The sequence below is a fragment of the Solanum pennellii genome, chromosome 5 (assembly GCF_001406875.1).
Source record: "Solanum pennellii chromosome 5, SPENNV200".
Taxonomy (NCBI): domain Eukaryota; kingdom Viridiplantae; phylum Streptophyta; class Magnoliopsida; order Solanales; family Solanaceae; genus Solanum; species Solanum pennellii.
The window spans coordinates 71,814,661-71,837,493 of NC_028641.1; the positions used below are offsets into that span (position 1 = coordinate 71,814,661).

General features: G+C 35.5%; 1 protein-coding gene across 1 annotated transcript; it reads right to left on the reverse strand.

Annotated features, from left to right (window-relative positions):
* Positions 1-16,415: 16,415 nt before the first annotated feature.
* Positions 16,416-17,716, reverse strand: LOC107020140. Its single transcript, XM_027916942.1, has 3 exons — positions 17,189-17,716; positions 17,006-17,119; positions 16,416-16,850 (listed from the first exon to the last, which is right to left on the reverse strand). Exons 1-2 carry the CDS (start codon positions 17,617-17,619, stop codon positions 17,041-17,043), a joined length of 510 nt encoding a protein of 169 aa, XP_027772743.1. The 5' UTR covers positions 17,620-17,716; the 3' UTR covers positions 16,416-16,850; positions 17,006-17,040.
* Positions 17,717-22,833: the final 5,117 nt, after the last annotated feature.

Consider the following 22,833-nt stretch of genomic DNA (forward strand, 5'->3'; position numbering starts at 1 on the left):
TTAGGATTTTTAGAATTATTTTTCTAACACTTAACAATTTATTTTCTAGAACCTAGTTTATTCAAATTTCAATTTGAATCTCATTGTAAAGTCATGAATTCTTTTAACCTAATTATGAATTATGAACTCTCAATCACGAGTGACTAATCCACAACTAGGGTTGTTAGAACCATGAACAATTAACAAAGTATGAATAATAACTAAGTAACTGAATAGTGTTTATGCATGTATTGTTAATCTTCTTATTTAGAAGTCTTTGTAGCGGTTCACATTTTTATAACTCGCCTCATTCCTACTTGAAATTACCAAGGGGAGAAAAAGATTTTGCAACAGAAATTTAGTTAGGGATTTGCTTCTATCTAATAGTTTGACTTTAATCAATTGAGAAAAGGGATAATACCCTAGGTTAATTAACACAATGACTAATCTGGGCTGAAGGTAAGGGTTAGTAACGCACACATTCGTAGATTTACGTGAAAGTCCTTATGATGATTTTCAATCACTTAGGGGTACATAAGTTATCGACCTTGCATGTCAAATACTAGGAAAGGATTACTACTATTGTGATTACTGCATTAAAATCTTGTGGGGAACAAACACACCCTAGTTTCCATCTTATATTGATATCTCAAACATTGAATCTTTCTCACTTGTTACTTATTGATTCAAATCAACAATATGTAATTTTATTTACAAAAAAACATATTTACTTATTTCGAAAATAGTTTGATTAAAAAGAGATAATTACGAGTTATTTATGAATCTAAACCATATTCCTCATGCGATTGACCCCAACCTACAAGTTGGGTTTTTTACTTGATAATGATCATTTATGCTTTTTTAGGAGAGGTGTAATTTTATCGTATTAAATTTTGGCGATGCTGCCATGGAATACGACTTATAAATTAAGTTTAACTAAATTAATGAACTTTAGTCAAGTATTTCATGATTTTAATTTTTTTCTACGGGTTTCAACACTAGAATATGACAAGTACACGGAATCAAGGATAATCCTTAACCCCCTATGATCGTCAATTGACAAGAACATTGAGGAAAATAAGTACACAACAATCTAATCGTAGAGGGGTCTAGAAGATTGTCACGTCCCAAGGCTAAGCCCTAAACGTGGACACGGACCTAAGATCAGACCTAAGCTAACCCTACTGGCATGACATGAGTATAATGAGAGTAATAATAACTGATGCGGATACTAATAATAAAGTATATCTAAAATGACTTGGGAATACCCATGTACAAAACTAAACATATTAAATATGAGAATTCAACACAAAGAAATATCAAACTCGGAATACTAAATTAAATATAATGATGTCTTAAAATAGCCTCTAACTAGCTAGAAATTTATGGGACATGCCCCAGCTATGTCTAGAAAAATTGAAACTAAAAGGGTGAAATTTTTTTAAGATAACAAAAGTATTGTCCTCGAAGGATGAGGATTCAACACTAATATTGTTGAACTTGAGATGGGGAATCAATCTAGTGTGATCTAGATGCTGAGAACCTAAACCTACATCACAAGAAAATGTAGCGCAGAGTATGTGTTAGTACTTGAAAGGTACTGAGCATGCAGGATAAAGAAAAGTTGAAATAAACATAGAACTGAACAAGCAAACAAGAGTATAATTTAACCATGATATAGATACCGAGTAATGAGCTAACTGAATGCAATAATCAAATCATAACATGGTGAGACTAAATACTGACTATACTAAAATGTTGTCAATACAATGGGGTCTGAGTGAACTATGGGAGCTATTATTAAGCGATAATAAAACCACATGAGATAAATGTGGATTCCAATGTATATGCCGCATACAAGGGACCCAATATACCCGACTAAAGGTGTAGGCATATTCTGGTGTGATCAGTAAATGATGCCCACATATGCGACTTAAAACCTATGTTGCTGGTAGTTCTTAGACTATGTGGATGATTGACCCTACGCTAAATCAGTCTTATGCTACTCCCAATTTATTAAATGACTAGCGTATTATGAGTGAACTTCTCTGATGTAACACTTTGAAAATCCAAGACGTGTTCTAGAGACTAACTTAAGTGTCATAAGTTTTAGACAATTTTTAAGGTCTATTTTAATGAATATAGGTCATTTAGGAAGTCTAGAAACCAAAATGTTAAAAAACGTCCATGACGTTCGGAAACTAGTTCAAGGAGGTGCTAGCGTACCTTAGCCTATTTGACTAGTTTTTAGAAGTCGGAAAATGATGAAAATTGGTGGAAGGGTGTCTAACATGTTTAAAGTTTATTAACAGTAGAGACATCCGGGCACGAATCCCCAAGGACCAACCAAGGGCCCTTGAGGAGGACCTTTGCAAAAGTTGGCAAAAGCTGTGAAGAGACAGTGTCACTAACAGATGCCACAGACGGGCCGTTGGTGAATCGACGGGGAGTCGATGCCACTCGTCGATGGAAACTTAGAGAAAATCTTTGAAGGTTTTTTTTCATAGTCTCTGAACATAGGAACGGATGTGCAGCACAGAGGGAGCAGTTGCCGTCGATTGACCAACGATCCGTCGATCGTGGTCTCGTCGATGGGCCTATGTTTTGCTGCACGCTTTGACTTATTTCTTATAATTAGTTAAATTAGTTAGGAAGTTAATTTAGGGGTTAGTAAAGGTCTAAATAAGTGAATTAATCCCCTATATAAAGTCCTAACCTAATTAAACTAATCAAAACTCTCATAACTCATAAAATCAAAACTCTCTTCCTTCTCTCTTATTTCTCTCTCAAGTGAAGAACTCCATTGAAGACCTATCTAGGGGAGGGTTTAAGGGATGAAAACATTCAAGTTTCACCATAAATCTTCATCAATTATCAAGGTATGGTATCTCTTTTACCTTTGATACCTCTTCCTCAAAGGGTTCCATCAAATATATTTCCAAAGTTGGGTTTTCAAGTGGGTCTTTTCCAAATCTCGAAATTTATATTATGAATTGATTTTTTTAAGATTTATTTTGGATATTATGAATATATTAACACGTATTATAACTTAATTATGATATATCTTTATGGTTTTGTCTAATTTGTAGAAGATGACCTTGCCCCTTAACACTAGGTTATGATCTTGATATGAATTATGATATATTGGTTCAATTGACTTTGTTATTGGTTGAATTACTACTATATGATATTTCTATACAAATCGTGAATGAATTATGGTGATTTATATTCATTTCATGCTATTTTTTGAGAAGTTATCTAGGTTATGAACTATGTGGTGAGTTTGACCTAAGTATCTTGTTTGAAGCTATGAGCTAGCATTGATTTATGATGTAGTGATTTTTCTAGCCTTGATTATCATGTTGGTCATTGAATTTTAAGGATTTTATACCCTAATTGGGTTGAATTAAGGGTTTATGGTAAGACCTTGATGATGAATTATGAAGGATACTTTGTAAGTCTTGTGATCCCTATTTTTTACTTCAAATTATGGTTAATTGTGATTAAGTCATGATGTTGTATTAGAGTATGCCTTGTATTAGGATATATAGGGTTGGTATGATGTTGAAATGAAATGTCTTGACTAGGATTGTAAGTTGTTGGCTAAGATGTATATGTTATAAGGATGGTGAAAGATTTACCTATGTTCCTTAACATGAAGTGATATGTAAATGTGCTAACCTCACCTATGTGAATTGTAATGAAAGGATTATACTCATACAACTCTTATTGAGCTATGATGATGATGATGATGATTATACAAGGGTTAGACCATATGACCTACAATAATCTATGATGATTAATAAAGACATTGAAGACATTTCAAAAAGGGACTTAGCTTAGCACCGAGTGAACTTGACATTAGGAGGTGTTTACTTACCATAGAAGAAGATTCACCCTATAGTTCAATAAGAGGTGTTGACTCCCCTATAAGGGATACTCATCCATTGGATTCGCATGAGAGGAGGCCCCAATTGCCAAGTGGTACGTAGAGGGATTATACTTGTCTCTTAGTTCTTGAACTATGTTGCCCCGATAGGATGACTAGCTAGTGGATCCACCTAGAAAGCTACATTTATGTTTTATTTTACTTTGGCTGGTAGACAACCTTCTGTAACACCCAGTAGCCAAAATAGACCAAAAATCAGTTTTTGTTTCAGAAAAATCTGCAGGTGCAACCAACGGTGGCATTGACGGTCCGTCCTACACAATCGTTGATGGGATCAGAAACTCCAAAAAAAAATTCAGTCGGGAAAAATTGGCTAAGTCTTGATCGACGGACGGACCGATGGTTCGTAGGTAAAGTGACGGTCCGTAGTCCGTGACCGTAGATTGAGAGACCTATTCACCCACTCTCTGACAAGAGCTACAGATGACCAGCACGGTCCGTAGGTGGACCTACGGTCCGTAGGTGGAGAATTTGCAAACAGTTAAGGAGAAACGCAATTGGGTTAACGTCAAATGATAATAACTCTTACCACAAAATTAGTTAGGTGTCCCATGACCTACCCACAGATATATAATTAAATTATCTTTCCATAGCCACAAACCTTGCTTAAATCAAACCTCTGAGTAAAATGTTATGCCCGTTTTAGTAAAGGTCTGTCGAATAGGCCCTGACGACGGACCCAATGACGGGGCGTCGGGTAGACAACGAACCGTCAGTCCTGGCCATCGTTTAGCCAGACAGCAACATTCCCAGGGGTCTTTTTGACCTTTCCCACTCTGTTTAAACCCTAAGTTACGTCGTTTTGACCCTAAATCATCAGATGTTAGTCGGATTAAGCCTAGAAACATAACTAAAACATATCTAAGTTAAATTATTAAATCAAAACTTAGAAAACTAGAAGCAAGAAAGGAGAAAAAGCTCAAGAACCCTAGTTCAAGAACGAAGAAGGTTTCCAGCAGTTCCAGCCAAGAAATCTAAGTGTTTTTTCATGAATTTCATCACCAGGTATGTGGGATTTCAATATTGGGTTCCTTTCACCCATTGAGTCCCTAGTTTTCAGTCATATTGTTGATTCCATTATCATGATTAAACCTAGGGTTTCTAGATCTTTGACAGAACTTCATGATTTAGTTAAATATATGATCCAAATCAAACTATCATGTTATTACTCAGATTATCGCATGAATTTTAGACTAGCTTTGTATTTCTTTAGTTCTTGAATTACACATGCTAGGTCAGATATTTCTGATACTTCAGATAAACATCCCTTAGTTATAAATGAATAATTACCTGATTGATTGTTGCATTCTCAGTTTGCATGTTCTATTTAGAGCTATCCAGTATTTACAAATGCTTAAACATAATCAGTTAATTTACAGAATTCATTGGGAGTAGCATAATACCGAGTTGGACTAGGGTTTAGAGTACCCAATGAGTCCCAGAACTACTAGCCAAGTAGGTTGTAAGTCCCCTGTGTGGGCAATAAGTTCAGTGATCACGCCAGCATGCCTTTATACCTTTGGAAGGGTATATTGGGTCCTTTAGATAGGGCGTATACAACGGACTCCACATTTAGCTCATGTGGTTTTATCATCGGTTATTAGTAACTCCCACAGTTCAGTCAGACTCTCTATATTGACAATTTATCAATATATTCAGTATTCAGCATGTTATAAACTGGTCATTGCATCCAGTTAGCTCAGAATTTAGTTTATCAAGTCAGATTATTATACTTGCTTTTATGCTTGTTCAGTTATGTTTTAGTTCAGCTTTACTCTATTCTAAATGCTCAATATTTTTCAAGTACTGACGCATACGTGCGCTATATATTCTCGTGATGTAGGTTCAGGTTCTCAGCATTCAGATCACGCATAGATCAATTTTTTATCTCCAGTCCAGCATTTTTAGTGGTGAGTCCTCATTATCCAAGGACAACAGTCATGAGTGTCATTTCAGTCTTTAGTCATTTAGTTTCAGTTTTTGCTAGATTTAGCTGGGCTTGTCCCAGTATTTCTAGTCTAGTTTAGAGGCTTATTTCAGACATAGTTAGTTTGAGATTAGTACTGAGTTAATATTTCTTTGTATTAAACTCATCAGTTTTTCATATTTCTTAGTTACAGAATATGGGTATTCCCCATCTTTTCATTATAAGTTATGATTTAGCTTCTGCAATAATTTATTATCTTTAGTATGCTCATGATCATGACAGCAGGGTTAGCTTGGGATCACTTGTGGTCCTAGGTTCCGTGTCTGCGTCTTAGGGGTAGCTCGGGGTGCGACAAAACTTGGTATCAGAGCACTAGGTTCAAGAGTCCTAGGATGTCTGAAAAAGACGCACTAAGTAGACTCCGTTTTATGGGTGTGAAGTGCACCACATCTAATGAGAGGAAGGCTTTGAAGTGTTTTAGGAAAAACATCATTTTTCTTGTTACTCTTATCGTGTGTAAGGTATGATCAAATTCCATTCTAAGTTGACGTTGTGCGCTTAAGATCATGCCTTCTTGTAGAGCTTAGGCATGTAATGCTAATGCACGCAATGTTAACGCAGTTCCTCTAGTACCAGATAGTGAAGTTCAAATGCAAAGTTTCAGAACGCCAATTCAGCTTTTGGCTCGGAGTATGACCAACCAGAACAATCAGCAGGTTCTAGTTCCTACTAAAAGAAATGACCGATTAGTGGCAGCCAGAGTTTGTGATTTTGTTAGGATGAAATCCACCTAAGTCTTTAGGGTCGCAAGTTGGTAAGGACCCATAGAAGTTCATTGATAAGGTCAAGAAAATATTTGGTATGATGTCAGTAACTGATAGTGATAGGTGAGATTGGCATCCTACAAACTCAAGGATGTGAATCACATATGCTTCACTCAGTGGAAAGACAAAAGACATGACTTCGTCTCTTGTAACTCAATATAGCACTCCAATTCAGTGTTAGTCCAGAAACTCTCTAAGAACCTTTCTCAGTCTCTACTCCATTCGGTGACCAAGTTATAGCTAGACGGGTATACAGAAATTGCCCTGTCACAGTCTCTCATAAAGTCACCTCAACAGATCTAGTAGAGTTAGAAATGGTAGACTTTGATGTCATTCTTGGCATGGATTGGTTACACTCATGTTATGCCTCAGTCGATTGTAGAACTAGGATTGTACGTTTTCAGTTTCTAGACGAACCAATCTTAGAATGGAAGAGTAGTATCTTAGCGCCTATGGGTCGATTTATTTCTTACCGTAAGGCCAGAAAGATGATCTCTAAGGGTTATCTCTACCATCTAGTTTGGGTTAAGAATTCTAGCCTTGAAACCCCAACTTGAGTCAACTCCAGTAGCTGTGAATTTCATGAAGTGTTTCCAGAAGATCTTCCCGGAGTCCCTCCCGAAAGGGAAATAGACTTTGGAATTGATCTCTTTCCAGATATCCAGCCTATTTCTATTCCTCCTTACAAAATGGCTCCAGCAGAGCTTAAGGAATTGAAAGAGCAGTTGAAAGACCTTCTGGATAAGGGCTTAATCAGACCTAGTATTTCACCATGGGGTGCACCAGTATTGTTCGTAAGGAAGAAAGATGGTTCTTCCAAAATGTGCATTGACTATAGACAGTTGAACAAGGTCACAATCAAGAATAATTATCCCATCCCCAGGATTGATGACTTGTTTGACCATTTCAGGGTGCTAGCCATTTCTCAAAGATAGACCTTAGATCAGGTTATCATCAGCTTAAAGTCATACATAGTGACATTCCAAAAACAGCCTTCAGAACTCGGTATGGTCATTATGAATTTGTAGTTATGTAATTTGGAGTAAATAATGCTCCTGTAGCTTTCATGGATTTGATGAACAGAGTGTTCAAACAGTACTTAGACTTGTTCGTTATCGTCTTTATTGATGATATCCTCATTTACTCTAGGAGTGAGGAAGAACATGCAAGTCATTTGAGAGTCCTTTTGAAGACTCTCGAGGATTCCCAGTTACTCGCTAAGTTTAGTAAATGTGAGTTCTTGTTGCAATCCGTTTCTTTTCTTGGTCACATTGTATCTAGCGAAGGGATCCGAGTGGATTCGTAGAAGATAGAAGCAGTGAAACAGTGGCCCAGACCTACCTCTGCTACAGATATCAGAAGTTTCTTACGTCTAGTAGGTTATTACAGAAGGTTCGTGGAAGGATTTTCATCCATAGCCTCACAATTGACTAGGTTGACTCAGAAGATGGTCAAGTGCCAATGTTCAGATGATTGTGAGCAAAGCTTCGCAGAATTGAAAATTAGATTGACCACAGCTCCTGTCTTGACTCTACTAGAGGGTTCAAATGGTTATGTGATCTGTTTCGATGCATCCAGAGTTGGCCTTGGTTGTGTGTTAATGCAAAGACATAAGGTTATAACTTATGCCTCTAGACAGCTTAAGGTGCATGAGAAGAACCATCCAACTCATGACCTCGAGCTTGCAGCAGTGGTGTTTGCACTCAAGATATGGAGACATTACTTGTATGGTGTTCATGTAGATGCGTTCACCGATCATAAGAGCCTTCAGTATGTGTTCACCCAGAAAGAGTTAAATTTTTGCAAGAGGAGATGGCTTGAGTTCCTTAAGGATTATGATATGAGTGTGCATTATCATCCTGGAAAGGCGAGTGTAGTAGACGATGCTCTTAGTAGATTACCTATGGGCAGTGTATCCCATGATGAGGAAGAAAGAAAGGAGCAAGTGAAGGATGTTCACAGGATTGCTCGCTTGGGAGTTCGCCTTATGAGCATATTAGGCAGCGGTGTAACAGTTCTGAATGGGGCAGAATCGTCTTTGGTAGTGGAGGTTAAGGAAAAGCAAGACAGTGATCCTATCTTGCTTGAACTAAAAGGTGCAGTCCACAATCAGAGAGTGGAGGTTTTCTCCCAAGGGGGGGATGGTGTACTTCGCTACCAGGGTAGATTGTGTGTTCCTGATGTGGGGGAGTTGAGACACCATATTCTTGAAGAAGCCCATAACTCTAGGTATTCTATTCATCCAGGTGCCACTAAGATGTAACGCGGTCTGCGAGAAGTTTATTGGTTGAATGGCATGAAGAAGAATATAACAGATTTTGTGAGTAAGTGCCCCAATTGCCAGCAAGTCAAGGTAGAATATGAGAAACCAGGAGGTATGACTCAAGAGATCAATATTCCTACTTGGAAGTGGAATGTGATCAGTGTGGATTCCACCACAGGGTTACCTCGTACACGCAAATAGCATGACTCCATTTGGATGATAGTTGATAGGATGACTAAGTCTTGTCGCTTTTTAGCAGTCAAGACTACATATTCGGTGGAGGACTATGCCAAGCTTTACATCAATGAAATTGTGAGGTTTCATGGGGTTCCTTTGTTTATCATCTCAGATAGAGGTCCTCAGTTTACCTCTCACTTCTGGAAGTCATTTCATAAAGGTCTTGGTACTCAAGTTAACCTTAGTACAGCATTTCATCCACAGACTGATAGGCAGGCAGAGCGTACCATTCATACCTTAGAGGATATGTTGAGAGCTTGTGTGATCGATTTCAAAGGTAGTTGGGATGATCATATTGCTCTTATTGAGTTTTCCTACAATAATAGCTACCACTCCAGCATTCAGATGGCCCCTTATGATAGTTTATATGGGCGTAGATGTAGATCTCCTGTTGGTTGGTTTGAAGTAGGTGAAACAACTTTGATAGGGTCAAATTCAGTCCTTTATGCTATCGAAAAGTGCAACTCATTAGAGATATACTTAAGACAGCCCAAAGTCGTCAGAAATCTTGTGCAGATGTAAGGAGAAGGGAACTAGAATTCCAAGTTGATGATTGGGTTTTTCTGAAAGTCTCACCTATGAAAGGGGTGAAGAGATTTGGAAAGAAAGGTCCGCAGTCCATGACCGTCGATCGAGACCCCCATTCACCCATTCTCTAACAAAAGCTACGGATGATCAGCACGGTCCGTAGGAGGACCTATGGTCCGTAAGTTGAAAATTTGCAGGCAGTTAAGGGGAAATGCATTTGGGTAACCTTCAAATGAAATCAACTCTTAGCACAAAATAAATTACGATAAGGGGAAATATATGTTCCAAATCAGATTATCATGTTATTAGTCAGATTATCGCATGAATTTCAGAACCCTAGCTTTGTATTTCTTTGGTTCTTAAATTACGCAGGATAGGTCAGATATTTCAGGCACTACAGATATACATGCCTCAATTATAAATGCATAATTACCAGATTGATTGTTGCATTCTCAGTTTGCATGTTTAGTTTCGAGCTATCCAGTACTTACAGAAACTCAGACATAATTAGTTAATTTACAGAATTCATTGGGAGTATCATAATACCGAGTTGGACTAGGGTTCAGCTACCCAATGAGTCCTAGAACTACTAGCCAAGTAGGTTGTAAGTCCCCTCTATGGGTAATCAGTTTAGTGATCACGCCAGCATGCCTTTATACCAGTGGCAGGTTATATTGGGTCCTCTTGATGGGGCGTATAAATCAGAATCCACATTTAGCTCATATGGTTTTATCATCGGTTATTAGTAGCTCCCACATTTCAGTCAGACTCTCTATATTGACAATTTATCAATATATTCAGTATTCATTTTTTGGCATGTTATTAATTGGTCATTGCATCTAGTTAGCTCAGAATTCAGTTTATCATGTAAGATTATTATACTTGCTTTTATGCTTGTTCATTTATGTTTTATTTCAGCTTTACTCTATCCTACATGCTCAGTACCTTTCAAGTACTGACGCATATGTGAGCTACATCTTATCGTGATTTAGGTTCAGGTTCTAATCATCCAGATCACGCATAGAAAAATTTTTGATCTCCAATTAAGCAGATTCAGTGGTGAGTCCTCATTCTCCGAGGACAACAGTCATTAGTGTCATTTCAATCTTTAGTCATTTAGTTTTAGGTTTTTCTAGATTTAATTGGGGCTTGTCCTAGTATTTCTATTCTACTTTAAAGGATTATTTCAGACATAGTTAGTTCTAGCTTAGTAGTGAGTTAATATTTCTTTGTATTAAACTCATCAATTTTTCATATATCTCAATTACATAGTATTCCCCATATTTTCATTATAAGTTATGATTTAGCTTCCGCAACAGTTTATTATCTTTAGTATCCTCATGATCATTCTAGCAGGTTAGCTTGGGATCACTTGTGGTCCTAGGTTCCGTGTTCGCGTCTCGGGGCCAGCTAGGGGCGTGACACGTTCCTTCGGTGTATGGTTTTACAATACTGTATACCACACTTAGATCTTATGGTCTATGTCGGTTAAGGAAAGTATTCCCTATACTAAAATGAAGTAATTAAGTACAAACTAACTAAGATGACTTGAGAGGTTGAATTATCTTTGGTAGGGGTATGGGACTCTACCTATGCCTTGCACTAGTTTGGCTTGGAGGGAACTTTAGGAGGTTGTTACTATGTATGAATATGCTTATAATGGTACATTATATGTATATTATGAGCTTGCACATTGTTGATACTATATGTTGGTTGGTGTCACTTATGAATATGTGTTGTCTACATTGTTAAAGTATGATGATATGTACTCTTAAATGTTATGATATGTAAAGTAGGATGTTGGTCATGATTCTTGTTGGGTTACTTGATTGAGTAAGGTTATGGGGCTTTTCTTGGTCATTGCACTTGTTGACTTGATAAGGGTTGTGGGTAATTGTCTTGCTTGGTTTATGTTATAATGAACTCTTATTCATGCTTGTTGAGGTTATGACTTGATGATAGAGTTGCTTTGAATATATGTCTAATTACATGATGCATGTTGACTTGACTATTTTTGATGTTGTTGGTCTTGTGATGTACATGCCTATGACTTCATGAACATGTCTTATTGATTTGGTATGGTTTTGTTGAATGTGCATAAATGTTTACAATGAAAAGTGCATACTTATTGAATGTCCCCTTTTCTTAGCATGATTTCAAAGTATGTGTGCATATGGTCTCTTACTTAGAACAAGTATGAATATTAATTTTTATTTCCGTGTTTGAGGGTTATACATTATTTTATATTGTGGTTTTGGCTTTTTGGAATTATTTTTCTAGCACTTAGCAATTTATTTTCTGGAACCTAGTTTATGCAAATTTCACTTTGAATTTCAATTCAAGATTTTGGTTTTCATGTTTTCTCATTGCAAGTTCATGAATTCTTTTAACCTAATTATGAATTACGAACTCTCAATCACGAGTGACTAAATCCATAGATAGGGTTGTTGGAATCATGAACAATTAACAAAGTATGAATAACAACTAAGTAGCTAAATAGTGTTTATGCATGTATTGTTAATCTTTTTACTTATAAGTTTTTCTAGCGGTGCACATTGTTATAAATCACCTCATTCCTACTTGAAATTACCAAGGGGGTAATGAATGAGAAAAATATTAACAACAAATATTTAGTTAAGGATTTGCTTTTATTTAATCGTTTGACTTTACTCAATTGAGAAAAGGGTGAATACCTTAGATTAATTAGCAAAATGACCAATCTGGGGTGAAGGTAAGGGTTAGTAACGCACGCATTCGTATATTTACCAAGTCGCGAGTGGAAGTCCTTATGGTGATTGCCAATCACTTAGGGATACATAATTTATCGACCTTGCATGTCAAACACTAGGAAAGGATTACTATTATGATTACTGCATTAAAATCTTGTGGGGAACACATATACCCTAGTTTCCATCTTATATTGATCTCTCATACTTTGAATCTTTATTACATGTTACTTATTGATTCAAATCAACAATCTGTAACTTTATTTACAAAAAATCCTTTTTACTTATTTCGAAAATAGTTTGATTAAAAAGATATAATTGCGAGTTATATTTGAGTTTAAACCATATTCCTTGTGCGATTGACCCCACCCTACAAGTCGGGTTTTTTTCTTGATAATGATCATTTATACTTCTTTAAGAAAGGTGTAATTTTATCGTATCAATCGAGAAGAACTTTGAGGAAAATAAATAATAAAGTGGTACACAAAAATCTAATCGAAGAGAGGTCTAGTAGATTGTAACGCACAAGGCTACCCCCTAGACGTGGACACGGACCTTTGATCAGACCCCAAGCTAACCCTACTGGCATGACATGAGCATAATGAGAGTAATAATAACTGATGCGGATACTAATAATAAAGTATATCTAAAATGATTGGGGAATGCCCATGTACAAAACTAAACATATTAAATCTGAGAATTCAATACAAAGAAAAATCAAACTCGGAATACTAAATTTGAATCTAATGATGTCTTAAAATAGCCTCTAACTAACTAGAAATTTTGGGGCATGTCCCAGCTAGGTCTAGCAAAATTGAAACTAAAAGGGTTAATTTTTTTAAGATAACAAGAGTACTGTCCTCGAAGTATGAGGACTCAACACAAATGTTGTTTCACTTGAGATGGGGAATCGATCTAAATATGATCTAGATGCTGAGAACCTGAACCGACATCACAAGAAAATGTAGCACAGAGTATGCGTTAGTACTAGAAAGGCACTGAGCATGCAGGATAGAGTAAAGTTGAAACAAACATATAATTGAACAAGAAAACAAGAATATAATCTAAACATGATATAGATACCGAGTAATGAGCTAGCTTAATGCAATGACCAAATGATAACATGCTCATAATAAATACTGACTATACTAGAATGTGGTCAATACAATGGACTCTCAGTGAACTGTGGGAGCTACTAACAACCGATAATAAAACCACATGAGATAAATGTGGATTCAAATGCATATGCCTTATAGAGGGGACCCAATATACCTGACAAAAGATGTAGATGCATTCTGGTGTGATCACTAAAAATTATGCCCTCATATAGGAATTACAACCTAAGTTGCTGGTAGTTCTGGGACTATATGGATGACTGACCCTAGTCTAAATAGGTATTATGCTTCTCCCAATTTATTAAATGACTAGCGTATGATGACTGAATTTCTATGATATACAAGATAGCTCAAAGCGGACATGCAATCTGGCAATACATAATAATATATTGATATCATACATTCAAGACTGAGGCTTGTATATTTGAAATATCTGACCTAGCATGTGTAAATTGAAGAACCAAAGAAGTACATAGCTAGGGTTCTGGATTTCATGCAAGAAATGAGGTAATTACATGATAATATGCTGAAGTTCAAGAAATCCTAGGTCTAGTCTATAATAGGGAATCAAGAATTTGACTTAAATATATGGACCTACTGGGCAAAAGGAACCCACTAGTAAATTCCAAAATACCTGGTGAGGAATTCCACGGAGAAAACATCGATTTTTGGACTTGAACAGATGGAATTTGTTGCGATGTTGAATTGGGTTTTGTTTCCTCCTTTTCTCTCTCTAAGTTCTAATTTTTTAAGTTTTCATGAAAGATTTGACCTAGATAAGTTCTAGTTATGTTTATACGCTAAAACTAACCAAAACCATGTAGCTTAGGGTTTAAACAACATAATTTAGGGGTCCAACAAAATAGGAAAAGAGAAAAGTACCCCTGACTTAAAATGTTGATGGGGCTTACTACGACCACTTTCACGGACCGTGAAAAGGATCATAGATGGTGAAGAGGGTCGTTGTATTTGGTCTAGAGTTTACTGGGTTCTAGGGGTCCGGTCCATGGGTCCTACCTGTTGCTATGTTAAGGACCATGGATAGTGAAGGTTCCCGTGGTCCTCACTTAGGTCCTGGGGTCTGGTGGCCCTTGTTCATGGACCTTCCCACGGGACAAATGATGTCCCTCGTGGTCCTCTCTTAGAAGTTGGGGAGTCCTGGGATTGACAAGAAGGTGCGTGTGTGTGTAGGAGGGTCGTTGCCTAACATATCACGGACCATCCCACGGTCGGGTAAAGGACCACGGACCGTAAAGGTCCTCATGGTCTTTACTTAGGCGTGGGGGTTTAAGGGGCTTGCTAGTGAGCCTACTGCCTTGACTCCACGGATGCACACGTGATCCGTTGGCAAGACCACGGCGCGTGAAGGGTCCCGTGGTCGTAGGTCTGGTTCTGGGGGATGATAACTCCCTACCACGGGCAGGTCAACGTACCCGTGGTTTTGCTGGAAACAATAGAGACCACCATCTTCATCATCATTGCTAGAAAAATGGAAATTATTATTCAAATATTTTTTTTCTCCATATTCACCTTTCCCCACACACCGGCCCAATCTACACCCTTTATTCCCAGCGAATCGATGTAGAAACAAAAAGAAAAGAAAAGCAAATAAAAAATCAAAATAAACAAATCAAAAACCGATCTTTTAATAAAACACTATCAATTTTGATAGGAATAAGAAAGAAGTCATAAAGAGAAATAAAAATAATAAATTCATATATAATATATCTTAAACTCCTGGGAGTGATTGGTAGGGAAAGAGAAGAAAGGGGGAGATTTGGGGTGGGCTGCATTATTTCGTTATTTTTTTTAAAAAATAATCTGAATGCTTTTGTTTTTAAATTTTTACTTGTTTATATTCAAAATTGTTTTTAAAAATTCCACGTGTCTTCATTTGATTTGTTATTTGACATAACATATGCAAGTGTATTACACACATTTAGTCTTTTTACTAAGTATCACAAAAATGTTCAATTGGTATTTATTTTCTAAGATTAGAGTATCTAATAGGAAAAATGGTCTACTAAAGTTTCTAAGTGAAATACACAAACAACTTTGAGGGGTCATCGGTGACTTAAGCTAAAATTATATCACCAAATATAATTTGATAGATTATAACGTATTGCATATATTATCCTTTAAATAATAAATACCATTCACAAGGTCGCTATAGTTTAGATGTGAAAATATTTAAACGCGGTTAATAAATGCATAAAATGTAAATTCACGATTAATTCTTTGCTAGATTGAGAATGATCCCAATAATGATATTTATATAAACACACTGTAGTTTAAAATATTTATTAGTTAAATATTTGATAATAGTATACATAATATTATTCCTGTGCAGGGTTAATCAAGAAATCTCTTAACATATCACAACAATATATAAAGGCATCATAATTTCCAAAACAACAAGAGGAGAAAAAAAATCCAAAATATTTCGCATGAATTACGTCAGAAAAGTAGAGGAATATATATATTATGTATTATTTTATGTTCATTTTACAAGAGATCTTCATTTGTGATAAAATGAAGATCTCTTATTGAACAATGATAATATACTACTCTATATAATTTAATGTAAAAATTAAGTCAAATGAGGTTCCTTAAAAAGCGAAATATTTGAGAATACGGAAGAACAACTTACTACAAAGACTAGATTGTAGAATTGAAGAACAATAGAAAATAATGAAACTAAAAAAGATCAATTTTTCTATGATATAAATGGGTAATCATATGAAACTATAAAACTATAATTCTTGACTTCCCACACTAAGAACCTAAAACAGAAGCATGACTATAAGACCACATATGTCGACATAGAAATTTGGTGGAGAGGGGAAAAAGATTAATTTCTCTTGTCATTTTCCTCCTATTAGGTGGAAGTAGTACCAATTTGGAGTTCCTCAATACCCATGAAAATATCTTCATTCATGTGTACCTTTTCTTTACCATCACCTTTGTTCTGCACGACCGCAAAAATCATTTTGTTTTTGCTCCCGATTTCAAGTGGAGGCTTAGTTCCAATAATTGAAGAAGCAACATCTGTTGAATGCTTAATGCGCTTCAACGATGATGATGATGCATTAAAGATTGATTCTTTGGGAAAAATATTTATGCTTTTTGGAAGCTTGAATTTGGAATTATTTTTGAAGCTAGCAAGATATCTACGGCTCATGGGTGGATCATGATTGTGTTCACCAGAACAAGACACCAAGAAAATGTTCTCATCCTTTGAGCTTTTCTCAATTTGTTTCTTTGCTTCGCATTGTTTTGATGTGCTACACTTATAGTAATTCCTGTTATGCCATATGCACAAAGTAATAATTAGCTTTATTCTAATATTATAAGTGTATACACCATTAATAATTTTTACTACTTTTTGTTATGAAAATTGAGAACGGAAGGGAACATAACTTCCTATAACATGAAAAAAATTGGTGAGAGAGCAAACCTTGGAAATGGGGAACCTTTTATATACTTTTGACCCTACTTGCTCCATGCCCATTTGTCATTTGTGAGTTCCTCTTGCGATAATTCATAGGTAAGCCTTATCGACTGATTTTTCCTGAATGAGAAGCATTAAAGTCAAAAATTTTAATATACAAGCATAAAATGTAATGAAGTGAGTGGTTACCTTGTTGTAGATTGGGTCAAAGGACTCTTCATAGAAGAAGCAAAATTAGGATGAATTTTAGCCCCTATATCGAGTTGTTGTTGTAGATCTATCCATTCAGGTTGTGTTGTAGTTGGTGGTACACATGCCACCGTTGTTCGTGATTGAGGAACAACGATTTGTTGGAAAAATTGAACTGGTTGAATTGAATGTAAGTAGAATTTCTTGTTGCTAACCTGATCATATGATCTCTCCTGACGAGCTATTGGAAAATCTAAAGAAACACTTTCAGATGAACCATTAAAACTATTCATGCCAGGAGCTAAAACTCTGTCAAAATAATTCCAAACATGAGATGCTTTCAACCCTAATTTAGGAGCTACAACATTGTTAGGTTTATTCATATTACAACTTCTTGCTATTGCACCTATATTCCGATGATCATCCTCCATTTTAGATCAATATATAATAATATCTAGTTAAATGCAAAAAATGAAAATGAATTTATAGGATAAACTAATGATGTTTTCTATAAAAGCAGAGATGGAATAGAGGATTCAAAGAGGGGAATGACTTATGGAGGAAGTAGATTAGAAAAAAGAACGTCTTAATGAGCAAGAAATTATAAATAGGATGAAGGAAGTGAAGCTACATCACAACTTAAATAGAGAAGTATCTACCTACCACGTATGCCCACATTTACTTTTTAGTTATTGCAAAGTAAATAGTTTTTTCCATTTTAATGTGAATGAGATAGGCGACAAAATAGTATTCAAATATAATTTATGCGACAGAAGCGAAATCAAATAAATTTTATGTACCTTTTTTTTTACATATATATATATTATGATATACACGAAACTAATCAAACTCTATGATATGACTCGAAATTTTATCGTAATGACGCTTCCCATAACCCTTTTGTGGGCAAGCCAAAAAACTAAAATTTACAAAACATAAGAATATAACGATAAGAAGAAGAAACAAGAATAAATATACAAAATAGGGCCATAAAATAAAAAAATAAACATGATACACAATATATAAAAGATGCCTGAAATTAACAAAGAATGACAAAGTAGCATAAGAACTAAATCTCTAAACCTGGTGTCACTAGAACATGAAGATTTAAGTATAGAAGCTCTATACGAAAATGGACTAACTAATCAAAATGCAAAATACAAGTCAGTAAAAAATAGAAAAAGCAACAATTCTCCGGACGCTAGGAACTCACCATGATCCGAGTCAGTGATGATCCCAAGGAATTCAACACTAAGTGGAGTGGCTCGTACTGGTAATTCTGTCAGAAAAAGATTCAGTAATGTAGTATGAGTACTACATCACGGTTTGCTCAATAGGTATAATGAGTAGACAGAGCTCAAAAAGATCAAATATATTAAGAGAACTGATATACCTTTAGTTTACAGTATTTTTGATGTGTTTCACTTAGAGTTGGTGTGTGTCTTGGGTTATTTTGTTGTTGGAAATAATGATTCTATAAAATTCTTGTAGTAAATAAGTTCAGATGCGGTGGATGAGATAAGAGTTGAAAATTGCAGAATTGGCCAGTGATGGAGCCAACCACAGACAATTGGTTCATTGATGGGACGTAGGGAATGCAACAGAGATGATGGTTCAAAGAATTTTAACAAAGTGTGGGACCACGGAGGGTATCGACGACCCATAGATCGAATTACAGACCGTTATGTACGTTGTTATTTGTGATTAGAAATTTGAAGTTCTATTACTTAAAACGTAGAGGAAAGTGACGAAACGTAGTCAAGTCCACAGAGAATAGGTCCAACCATCGTCTGAAGTCCCTAAAATAATTTCCAAGTGTTGATCCACGAAGGAGATCATGGACCGTAAGTTGTTCCACAGTCATTAACTTCTGTCTTCGATTGAAACTGCATCTAACCTATTATTTTCTTATTTTGATTCCTACTTGGTTTAGTATTTTTGTTCTATGAATATTAGTTTTTATTTACGTTTTTGAGGGTTATACATTATTGTATATTTATGTTTTGGATTTTTGGAATTATTTTTCTAACACTTAACAATTTATTTTCTAGAACCTAGTTTATGCAAATTTCACTTTGAATCTCATTGTAAATTCATGAATTCTTTTAACCTAATTATGAATTATGAACTCTCAGTCACGAGTGACTAATCCACAACTACGGTTGTTAGAACCATGAACAATTAACAAAGTATGAATAATAACTAAGTAACTGAATAGTGTTTATGCATGTATTGTTAATCCTCTTATTTAGAAGTCTTTGTAGCGGTTCACATTTTTATAACTCACCTCATTCCTACTTGAAATTACCAAGGGGAGAAAAAGATTTTGCAACAGAAATTTAGTTTAGGGATTTGCTTCTATCTAATAGTTTGACTTTAATCAATTGAGAAAAGGGAGAATACCCTAGGTTAATTAACACAATGAGTAATCTGGGCTGAAGGGAAGGGTTAGTAACTCACACATTCGTAGATTTACGTGAAAGTCCTTATGATGATTTTCAATCACTTAGGGGTACATAACTTATCGACCTTGCATGTCAAATACTAGGAAAGGATTACTACTATTATGATTAATGCATTAAAATCTTGTGGGGAACAAACACACCCTAGTTTCCATCTTATATTGATATCTCAAACATTGAATCTTTCTTACTTGTTACTTATTGATTCAAATCAACAATATGTAATTTTATTTACAAAAAAACATATTTACTTATTTCGAAAATAGTTTGATTAAAAAGAGATAATTATGAGTTATTTATGAATCTAAACCATATTCCTCATGCGATTGACCCCAACCTACAAGTTGGGTTTTTTACTTGATAATGATCATTTATGCTTTTTTAAGAGAGGTGTAATTTTATCGTATTAAATTTTGGCGATGCTGCCATGGAATACAACTTATAAATTAAGTTTAACTAAATTAATGAACTTTAGTCAAGTATTTCATGATTTTATTTTTTTTCTACGGGTTTCAACACTAGAATATGACAAGTACACGGAATCAAGGATAATCCTTAACCCCCTATGATCGTAAATTGAGAAGAACATAGAGGAAAATAAGTACACAACAATCTAATCGTAGAGGGGTCTAGAAGATTGTCACGTCCCAAGGCTAACCCCTAAACGTGGACTCGGACCTAAGATCAGACCTAAGCTAACCCACTTGCATGACATGAGTATAATGAGAGTAATAATAACTGATGCGGATACTAATAATAAAGTATATCTAAAATGACTTGGGAATACCCATTTACAAAACTAAACATATTAGATCTGAGAATTCAACAAAAAGAAATATCAAACTCGGAATATTAATTTAAATATAGTGATGTCTTAAAATATCCTCTAACTAGCTAGAAATTTTTGGGACATGCCCCAGCTATGTCTAGAAAAATTGAAACTAAAAGGGTGAAATTTTTTAAGATAACAAAAGTATTGTCCTCGAAGGATGAGGATTCAACACTAATATTGTTGAACTTGAGATGGGGAATCAATCTAATGTGATCTAGATGTTGAGAACCTAAACCTACATCACAAGAAAATGTAGCGCAGAGTATGTGTTAGTACTTGAAAGGTACTTAGCATGCAGGATAAAGTAAAGTTGAAATAAACATAGAACTGAACAAGCAAGCAAGAGTATAATTTAACCATGATATAGATACCGAGTAATGAGCTAGCTGAATGCAATAACCAAATCATAACATGGTGAGACTAAATATTGACTATACTAAAATGTTGTCAATACAATGGGGTCTGAGTGAACTATGGGAGCTATTATTAAGCGATAATAAAACCACATGAGATAAATGTGGATTCCAATGTATATGCCGCATACAAGGGACCCAATATACCCGACTAAAGGTGTAGGCATATTCTGGTGTGATCAGTAAAATGATGCCCACATATGCGACTTAAAACCCATGGTGCTGGTAGTTCTTGGACTATGTGGATGATTGACCCTACTCTAAATCAGTCTTATGCTACTCCCAATTTATTAAATGACTAGCGTATTACGACTGAATTTCTCTGATGTAACACTTTGAAAATCCATGACGTGTTCTAGAGACTAACTTAAGTGTCATAAGGTTTAGACAATTTTTAAGGTCTATTTTAATGAAAATAGGTCATTTAGGACGTCAAGAAACCAAAACGTTAAAAGACGTCCATGACGTTAAGAAACTAGTTCAAGGAGGTGCTAACGTACCTTAGCCTATTTGACTCGTTTTTAGAAGTCGGAAAATGATGAAAATTGGTGAAAGGGTGCCTAACATGTTTAAAGTTTATTAACAGTAGAGACATCCGGGCACGAATCCCCAAGGACCAACCAAGGGCCCTTGAGGATGACCTTTGCAAAAGTTGGCAAAAGCTTTGAAGAGACAGTGTCACTAACAGATGCCACAGACAGGCTGTTGGTGAATCGACGGGGAGTCGATGCCACTCGTCGATGGAAACTTAGAGAAAATCTTTGAAATTTTTTTTTGCATATTCTCTGAACTTAGCAACGGATGTGCAGCACGGAGGGAGCAGTGGCCGTCGATTGACCAACGATCCGTCAATCGTGGTCTCGTCGATGGGCCTATGTTTTGCTGCACGTTTTGACTTATTTCTTATAATTAGTATACTTATTTAGGAAGTTATTAGGGGTTAGGGAAGGTCTAATTAAGTGAAATAACCCCTTATATAAAGTCCTAACCTAATTAAACTAATCAAAATTCTCATAACTCACAAAATCCAAACTCTCTTCCTTCTCTCTTATTTCTCTCTCTAGTTAAGAACTCCATTGAAGACCTATCTAGGGGAGGGTTTAAGGGATGAAAACATTCAAATTTCACCGTAAATATTCATCAATTATCAAGGTATGGTATCTCTTTTACCTTTGATACCTCTTTCCTCAAAGGGTTCCATCAAATTTATTTCCAAAGTTGGGTTTTCAAGTGGGTCTTTTCCAAATCTCGAAATTTATATTATGAATTGATTTGTTTAAGATTTATTTTGGAAATTATGAATATATTAACACGTATTATAACTTAATTATGATATATCTTTATGGTTTTGTCTAGTTTGTAGAAGATGACCTTTACCCCTTAACCTTAAGTTATGATCTTGATATGAATTATGTTATATTGGTTCAATTGACTTGGTTATTGGTTGAATTACTACTATATGATGTTTCTATACAAATCATGAAAGAATTAGGGTGACCTATAGTCATTTATGCTATTTTTTGAGAAGTGATCTAGGTTATGAACTATATTGTGAGTTTGACCTATGTATCTTGTCTTAAGATATGAACTAGCATTAAATTTTGATATAGTGATTCTTCTAGACTTAATCATCATGTTGGTCATTGAATTGTGATGATGTTATGACCTAATTGGTTGAATTAAGGGTTGATGGTAAGACCTTGATGATGAATTTTGAAGGATACTTGGTAAGTCTTGTGATCCCTATTATTTACTTCAAATTATGGTTAATTGTGATTAAGTCATGATGTTATATTGGAGTCATTATTTGCAATCTAAGTAAAAGACTACGTAATCTTCCTATACGAAGGGTCTATGTATATTCAATATATATCTATAATGTGTATGTAAAGGTCTATGCAAACCTCAATGTAGAAGTAGTAAAAAGTTTTGAATTTC